This window comes from Giraffa tippelskirchi, chromosome 2 (genome assembly GCF_054371585.1).
Source record: "Giraffa tippelskirchi isolate mGirTip1 chromosome 2, T2T-mGirTip1v1.2.pri, whole genome shotgun sequence".
NCBI classification, from domain to species: domain Eukaryota; kingdom Metazoa; phylum Chordata; class Mammalia; order Artiodactyla; family Giraffidae; genus Giraffa; species Giraffa tippelskirchi.
Genome location: NC_137276.1, coordinates 226766302 through 226775472, shown reverse-complemented (window position 1 = coordinate 226775472; position 9171 = coordinate 226766302). Strand labels below are relative to the sequence as shown.

The 9171-nt window shown below is 42.2% G+C and overlaps 1 protein-coding gene across 9 annotated transcripts in view; it reads right to left on the bottom strand.

Moving 5' to 3' along the window:
• Positions 1-408: 408 nt before the first annotated feature.
• IFNAR1 (interferon alpha and beta receptor subunit 1) overlaps positions 409-9171 on the bottom strand; it is a 27096-nt gene continuing 18333 nt past the window's right edge. For 6 of the 9 annotated variants that reach the window (XM_081572923.1, XM_081572926.1, XM_081572928.1 and 3 more), the window contains 5 exons: positions 7956-8155; positions 7689-7846; positions 4765-4915; positions 4135-4280; positions 409-2878 (listed from right to left, as the gene is read on the bottom strand). In XM_081572923.1, coding sequence (XP_081429049.1) covers positions 2639-2878; positions 4135-4280; positions 4765-4915; positions 7689-7846; positions 7956-8155 — 895 coding nt within the window. In that variant the 3' untranslated portion in view covers positions 409-2638. Of the gene's footprint in view, positions 2879-3184; positions 3998-4134; positions 4281-4764; positions 4916-7688; positions 7847-7955; positions 8156-9171 lie in introns of those variants that run through there. The other 3 variants (XM_081572925.1, XM_081572931.1, XM_081572927.1) reach the window with 3 other exon arrangements.

The following is a 9171-nucleotide window of genomic DNA, read 5'->3' as shown; positions in this document are numbered from 1 at the left end:
CCTCTGTCCCTGGGATTCTCCAGGCAAGAATACTGGAGTGGGCTGCCATTTGGATCAAACACAGGGTCCCTGCATTGGGAGCTCAGAGTCTCAGCCACTGGACCACAAAGAAGTCCCTAAATACATATTTTTGAAATAATTTTATACGCTGCAAATTTCTGGTCAAGATTTTGAAGTTCATAATTCTAGAGCAGCATTTATACTTTTCTAACTAGAACCTATTTTAAGTCTTTATGGATATACTAGTGGCATAGTAGCCAATATCATGCATGTGAACATGTATGTTTACAGATCCATGTCACTATGTATATATTAATCTATATTACATATGAATACATGATTTCTGGCTATAATGACACAAATCTTCTACATAAATGCTTAGATTATATCCAGCCTCTCCAAGAGCTATCAGTATCACAGATCTGAGGAAGTTTATTGCTGCTCTCAAGTATATAGTATTTGCAAGCAAACTCTTTTTTCAGAAAAAAATACTTACCATCTTACAAGTAAGAACATCCTGATTAAGCTAAATATGAACCATAATGAAGAATGGGATGGAACTGCGTTTTCAGGTCTGCAAGACGTGGCAAAATGGAGGAGTTTTTGTTCGAGGTCGCTCAGATGCTTGTTCATTGAAAAACCACAGGGGGTCTTAAACCCCAAAGACACACATACTCCCACATCCAGGGACCTAGTGACTTCAGCAGTGTCTTTGCATTTTAATGCCCTAGTTTTCCCTCTGCCACGTCCCACAAAGGCACTGTTCCAAGTCCAAAGCAGCCTTTTTCCTGTGGAAAATCCCAGACCCGAGTGCAGGGCAGGGCGGGGTCCTCTCGACAGTGACAAGTTCCCACGAATGGACGGGGCCTTTACCAGCAAAGGGCCAACGCTGATCTGCTTTAAACCAAATGCCTCTGGTCAGAGGATCGGAGGTGCGTTTGGGTCCCTGGAAGGATTCTGCAGCAGAGAGTGGGGGCCCCCTGACGCGTGCACTCCCCGAGGGGGCTGGATGGAGGCCCTGGGAAGCACGAGGTGCTCTGGAGAGGACGGGCAGAGTGTCACAGCCCTTCCCAGTGCGGCTGCTTTCAACCTCTTCTTCCATCCAGAAGACCCCGCAGACCACTCTAAAGGAGTCTGGCCGGACTTGACGTACTGGGTGGTGCCATCTCTCTTCCCTCTCAGTTCTGCTGCAACGACTGAAGCTGAGAACTTGGCCTCGGACAGAGGTAGCCAGAATTCCTATGCTTCCTTTCTCTGCAGGATCTCCACGAATAAGCCCAAATAGTAAAATCATTTAAACGTAAGCTATAGATGCCTTTGAGAGGTATTACATAATTTTAAAAAACTAGGTTTCCTTCCTAGTTCATTTCCTCCCACGCTTTGATGATAAATAACTTGCATTTCCTTGAGTGCATGCAGGCTAGCAGAAGCAATACCTGAATACTGCCCCATAGTGGACAGAAGCTGGCCTGCTGTTAAGAAATGACACAGATGAGCCATGAAAGCAAATGCCTGCCCTCCAGGATCTTAGTAATCAAAAGTTGACGATACACGTTGTTCTTCTTTTTCACTAAAGTCACCTGCTTCTTTCCCACTGACTCGCTATACTTCTTACTCTGTCAGTAGCATTTTCTGATCCCAAGACTTTACATACGTTGTGACTAATGTCACACACTCCCATATCTTAAGAGATAACAGTAATTTCTCTACTCAGACTGTTTCCCATTTCTCTGTAATTTTAGGGATTATGCCTTCTAGTCAGAAGCTGTTGTTCTAATGTTCTGAAACAGGAAGGCTTAATGTACATAGTAAAAGATGAGATGGTTTTAATCCTAAACCGCAGAACGGATGGGTAACTGTGACGTAGAGGCCAATGTAATTGGTATGTGTGCATGCATGGTCAGTTGCTTCAGTCATGTTCGACTCTCTGCGACCTCGTGGGCTGTAGCCCACTAGGCTCCTCCGTCTATGGGATTTTCCAGGCATGAATACTGGAGTGGGTTGCCTTGTCCTCCTCTAGGGGATCTTCCTGACCCAAGGACTGAACCCACATCTCCTGCAACTGGTACAAATGTGATTGGTATAAACGGAGAGAATTCCCCTGAAAACCTGTAAGGACCATGTTTCTGGCATCTGCAGCTGTTTTCCAGAGTAAGCTACTTTTTCAGAAAATCAAGTGATGGTGGTATTCAGGTTTTTCTTTGGACACAGTGTCCAAAGACCAAATGTTGTAAATATCTCCTGAAAAGTAGTGAACTGTAATGGTGCAAGGGAAAAGGAATGAATGAAACACAGCGAAAGCACCAGATGACAGGAACACCACAGGACAGCACAGGGGTGCTTAAGGTAACATGAGGAAGACAGAGGGTATCTTCTGGATTTAACGCCTCTCATCCAAGGCAGGTCAAATGACAGGTCTTTCAAGACTTGACACATGGCAAAGAACGCAGAAAACTTCTTGAAATTCATTTTAAATAGTGAAGTGCTTGCCTGTATTTTTAGGACCTGTGATCTGAAGACGATTTTTCTTCCCCCGACATGGGCAATCTTCTTTTGACAGTTACTGAGAACAGCAAAAAGCCCAGGCTCCCACTCTGACTCTTGCAAGACTCCCTAATGTTTTAGGGTTCATTCCTGGTTACCCACTGTCCTGTTGCAGAAACTCTTCACTTATTTTACTTCCACTGTTTTCATCTTCATTCGAATAGTTTCCTGAATCTTGACTAGTTTGGGAACTGAACTTTTTGTGACCTTCATCAATTTCATTAGTCTCTTCTATTTCAGTAATAATGCTTGCATTTTCAATTATAAAACATCTTTCCGTTTTTTCCTCAGAAGTAGAAAGGAGTAGATTCCTTAGTGGCTGTTCAGAGAAATACTAATTCAAAAGGGAAAGAACAGAAACAGATTATTTAAAAGAACAAAAAGTAGTTTTCGAGTTCCAATAAGCTTCAGTTTGTTAAATCCTCTATCTAGAAATCCTATCTTTTGACATGCATATTAAAAAGCGAGCTAAGAGCATATCCACTGCACTATTGTGTTTGGAATAAAACCACCACCAGTGAGGTCATGTACATATTAGTATTGTTTTGGGGAAATTATCCAGAGTCTCTAAGAAAGTCCACTGTGCTGTGAGGGACAGGAGGTGGAACAGCGTGGTGTTAAGGAAGGAAAGGGAGGGCACTGGGATTGGGGAAATTTTATTGTGAAATAATAAAAGTGTTGGTACCCAATCCGAAAACATCCAGAAGAAGCACAAGGGAGAAGTTAACTTTTTTCCCCAGTTCCGCTTAGAGTAATGAGCTGCTGTAACATGCTAGTCGTAAAGTTCTTTAAATAACAGCTCTGAATAGAAGAGCGTATAGAAGCGACAGTAGGAAACTCAGGGATAAGAGAGTCGAACAGCTCGTGTGTACAGAGCGCTGGCACAGTGCTGGGTCTCTCTGCTTTCCCTCCCTCGCTCCTCACAGTTCTACTGGGTGGCCCTGCTGGCGCTGCTTTAGAGCTACGGGCACTCGTGCAAGTGCTCACAACTGAGCTTTGCAAGTTCACAGCCAGTCAGTGCAAATACACTACAGCCCCTCAGTGAGTCCACCTTCTGGCCTCGAGCTCCAAAGCCTGTGAACCTGAACAAGGCAGGCAGCAGGGGAGCCACTCCAGGTGAAGATGTCACCCTGGGGCAGTGTCTACGCTCTGACGGTCATCGCTTCGTGCTTTCATTAACTATGCCAACCGCACAGACGCACAGACGTGCCAACCAAAACACCGAGGTGCTGCCAGAGGAAACGCGTGTTTCTCTATCTCGTTTTCTGTGATTTCATCCACAGAATAAAGTTTTTGCACTGGCGACAATGTTTTAACCTTTTTGGGAATATAGGTGGTAAAACAAGTGCCACAGCAGCCAAAGTGCCAGGAAAATATGAGATTAAGGACACATCCTTCTGTTCCATGTTACATTCTATTGAATGACTGCTTCTGAAGTCAGTTTTCTGAAACTCTGAAGGAAAAAACCCAGGTCAGTTTGCATTATTTTTTGAATATCACGAACACATTTATATTCTGTTGAAATCAAATATATTTCCCTTTCATTTTCAGAAAAATCCAGCTAGCTGTTGACCAAGAAAAGTAACCTACCTCGTCAACAGAGGAAGGAGGTTTACTTGATGGAAAGAACATGTAATTGAGACATCTCAAGAAGACTTTCACAACATAAATGACCACAGCAATAGAAAACAATGCAGTGCAAATTCCAGCTATAAGCCAGGTTTGGGAAGTATTTCCTAAAAACAAATAAATGGTGTTTAGCATCAATATAGGTTTTGACACACAAATACATTAAGACTGCTGACAGTTTGTGTGAAAGAAATACAGCCATGTGAAAGCAAATTTACATTCTGTTAAACAATACCAATAACATAAAAAATTCACAACTAAGGGATTTCCACATGATAATTATATCAAAGGTTATATAAAAAATAAAAGTCTCATTAAATTCTAAGAGTAATAAAAGAAATTAATTATGTGGGTATGCATAAAATATAAAGCATGCAAAAACCACTGAACTAAGTTAAGTATTAAAAATATTTTGTAAAACTAAACAGCTCAGTGTGAAGGTCTGCTTTTGATTCACATAGTTCATGAAGAAAACATTCTCTATATTTTTGTGGTAAAACACAAATATTTTACAGTTTTCAAAGAATTGGTTATTTTTTTTTATTAAATCTGGCGACATTAAAAAAGAAAGGTATAATAAAAGATCCTGACCTGGTTTTGTTTTCCCACACACAGTATCACTAAAAATGCTGCTTTTACTCCACCCGTCATCTTCAATGAGTGCTCTGGCTTTGACACAATACACAGTCAGCGGTTTCAAGTTAAGAAAGGTAAAATTGGTTCTTTCCTCTAGAACTTTTCTCTGTAAAAAAATAAGTAAATCATTGATAAAATTTAGAACCCCAAGAAATCACACAAGGAATACCTGTTTTCTGAATTCCTTAAATATTCATTCTAAGATTAGCCTCTCCCAAACATTTGGTTGGTGGATTTTAAGAAATATAAATTTATTTTGGACAACACACCATTACCAAACTCAAAAGTGAAACATGCTGCTGCCAAAAGAAGAATACCATATAGTTCTAAGACAGCTTGAAGTTATTTTATCAATACATACTGATTTGGCTGAATCACCATCGTGTTACCTCTGATTAGTGGAAGAACAAATCAAGTGTAGGGGGGTCTGGTCTCAAATTGCCTGTATCAAGATGTTACTTATAGCTATGTAGCCTTAGGCAAGTTATTTAATTTCCCTGGGCCCTATTCCCAGATCTGTAAAGTGAGGACAATTACTACTCCTATTTGTATTAGTCAGCTATTGCTATTGTTTTGTTACTGTGGTGTAACAAAACACGCCAAGTACAACAAAATAACATTGTGCAATGCTGTGTAACAAAACAGCCTGTGGCTCAAGACATATTTTTATTTTTTTAAAAGAATTAAACTTTTTATTTTGTATTGGGGTACAGCCAATTAACAGTGCTGTTGAGAGTTTCAGGTGGACAGCAATGGGACTCAGCCACACATATACATGTATACAGAACGTATTTGTTTTTATTACTCGTGAGCGGATTGTGAGTGGATTGGGTGGGGGAGCTCTCACTGAGGCCGTGGATCAGGTTCAGGTCTGCTCTACAGTCTCTCATCCACCTTGGCCCACAGATCACGTGGAGCTTGCTTTCCTCTTGGCAAATGGGAGAAGTGCAAGAGCCAAGCCAAACCACACAGGTGCACTTAAGGCCTCAGTCATACCACATCCCCTCACGTTTCACCGCCTACAGCCCAGCATCAGCAAAGCAGGAATGGATACTCCATCCCAAGTATTTGCTGAAGAGTAATTTAATCGATCCAACTGTCTGGCAGTGTTGTTTGGAAGACTGATTGAGACAATTCATGTAAAATACTTAGCCCGGCACCTGATACATAATAAGTATCCAATACATATGAGCTGTTATTATGACTGTAATTACTGATGTCTTATCCAGCATAAAACAGGATGGCAAATAAAGGTTATTGAACCTCTCTTTGTCAAGCATTGTGGTAGGTATTTCCATAAATACTAACTCCTTTTAAACCTTATAAACATCTGTTCAAAAAAAATTAAGTTGATATGACCCCCGCCACATTAGAGAAGAGGAAACGAAGTTTTAGTGGTTAAGCACCTTGCCTAAGGTTACCCAAGACGGATGGGTCATGGTGGAGAGGTCTGACAGAATGTGGTCCACCAGAGAAGGGCATGGCAAACCACTTCAGTATTCTTGCCTTGAGAACCCCATGAACAGTATGAAAAGGCAAAAAGATAGGACACTGAAAGATGAACTCCCCAGGTTGGTAGGTGACTCCGGGAGTTGGTGATGGACAGGGAGGCCTGGCGTGCTGCGATTCATGGGGTCACAAAGAGTCAGACACGACTGAGCGACTGAACTGAACTGAACTGAACTAAGGTTACACCATTTGGTGGTCTGAGACACAAATCTAGGTTTTCCAGATCTAGGGAGGACTTAGAACTAACCACAATACTCAACAGGGCTAAACTGTGCTATGGTTACAGAGTCTTCAGATAGTTAAAATGAAAGTATCCAAATCATTGGACTTTTCTTAAATTTTCAACAGAAAATGAAGTCACAAATTTCACTAACTTAACTGTACCAGATTTTTAAAGGCTGATTCCTTGATGGTAATTCCACAGGGAAATGTGATCTAGGAATAATGTGGATTATCTGACGTGCATTAGCCTGTCAGTGGTTTCTGAATTTTAGGGTCACGAAGCATGATAACAGCTAAGAGTCTTTTGTCCCCTGAGAACCAGTTTTTGTCCTCTTGGCGGTGCCCCGGTGTCTGGCACTACATGGAGGTAGTCTGGGTTGTCATGCCTGGGAGGGGTGGCTACAGGCGCCTAGTGAGGAGCGGGGAGGGTATCACTCAGTTCAGTTCAGTTCAGTCGCTCAGTTGTGTCCGACTCTTTGCAACCTCGTGAACCGCAGCACGCCAGGCCTCCCTCTCCATCACCAACTCCCTGAGTCCACCCAAAGCCATGTCCATTGAGTCGATGATGCCATCCAGCCATCTCATCCTCTGTCATCCCCTTTTCCTCCTGCCCTCAATCTTTCCCAGCAGCATCCATCCTATAATGCACAAGGCAGCTCCTGCAACTAATCGTCCAACCCAAATGGCAGTTGTGTTGAGAAACCCTGGTTCATGAATACCTGAGGATCATGATAAAAATTCCTGAGTTCTACCCTCAGAGATTCTGACCGAGTACAAATGAACTCAGGGTCTGAATTTTAGAGACTAACTGGGGGTAGGTTTCTGGTGGCCCCGTGGTTAGGACCTCGTGCTTCTACTGCAGGGCAGACGAGTTCTCTTCCCTGATCAGGGAACTAAGGTTCTGCATGCCACTTGGCGAGGCCAACCGCCCCCCAAACCAACAACAACAAACTGGGGCCCAGATGCAGCTGACTGTAACTCTTACCGAGTAAAACATGAAATGCCAGTTTCTTCCTATTGAAAATATCTGAGTTAATCATATAGTGTAGAAGTTTAAAAATTTCCCTGCCATTTTAACTTCAAGCTTTGCTTACACAAATCATAGTCATAACTCTAAGTTATAAACCTATACTACACAGTCTTTTTACCTCAGCATTTGAAGTGTTTTCCCAAAGAATTACTTCATAAATTAGCGGGTAGAGCTGATTCACAGACATGTTTTCAGACTCTTCTGAAGCACCAACACTGACAAGCAGTGAATCATCAGTAATGGATTTCATGCTGATGACTGGAGGAAATATGATAGCTAGAAAAAAAAAAATGTGTAAAGACACAAAGTTCATATTAGACTACAAAACAATCGTAAGAATTCATAATTGGAGAATCACAAAGTAAAATAAAAACTATTGGCTTACGTTCCATTCCAACATTAAATTCCTTCTCTTCAGACCAAAAAGATGTACCATTTCCATTAGATGCTTGTACACGGACATAGTAAATTCCATTTGAGAAAACAAATCGAGGAAAGACACAGCGGGTAGTTGTGACATTTTCACAGTTCAGTATTTGTTTCCATTTGGCTGAATGTTTCCCAGGAATCTTTTTAAAAAAGCCACTTTAAGACAAAAAGATGTTTTTTATTCCAAACACATTAGTTCAGTAAACTTGTACTGAGTACCCGTAATAGGCCAGACATTCTGTTAGGCGCCAAAGTTACAGAGATAAACGGTCCTCACCCTCGGGAAACTCACAGGACAGTGGAAAAAAATGTGTTCACAAACGAAAACCAAAGACCTTGCTGAAGCAGGTTATGAGGAAGGAGTGTGAAGGGCTGGCTCCTGCCGGTGCACTAAAACAACCGCTGAATTTTCAGGAATGCTACCAGCTAGCTGTTAAATGCAGCCATTGTTAAAAGTTACATAAACTTACAAATAAATATGCTGTATTAAAACCTAAAGCGATAAAAATGCAAAACTCATCTTGTCCTAATTATTTTCCCTACATTTTATCTATGCTCAATGCTATTCACATCTATTGTGTCTGAACAGTGGAATATGGTGGAGGGCTTACTGTGCCTCTTCCCAACTCCATGTCCAGTGGACAGACATGCTGCTGGGCGCTTGAAAATGGCCACAGCAGGATTAGCTGCGTTATAAAAACCGGCAAACACTATGGGTAAAGCTTTTCCCTTCTGGAAGGCCAGCTGCTAGATGTGTACCTGCATACCCATGGGTCAGGGCTCAGATACACACCAGGGTTCTGAGAGCAAGTCTGAACAATCAGAGAGGGTCTGGAGAGGTTAACGGACTGCTCAGAGACCAACAGCTCCAAGCATTTCAGTTCAAGCCCAGAATCATGGCAGCCTCCGAACTGGCTCCCTCGTCTTCAGTCCACTGCACCACACACCATGTGGCCATCTTCATGCTCCTCAAACACAGGCCTCATGTTACCCATCGCTCAACACCAGACTCCCAATGGCACTCAAATGCCTGTAGGAGAGTCTAAGGCGAAGCCTAACTTTACTCCATCTTGTTAATTCAATGCTCTCTGTTGCTGCTCTCCCAGGCTCAGTGTTCTGCTATTCTCGAAGCAGGTCTTCCCCTCTTGCAGGCAAAATTCCAAACTGGCCTC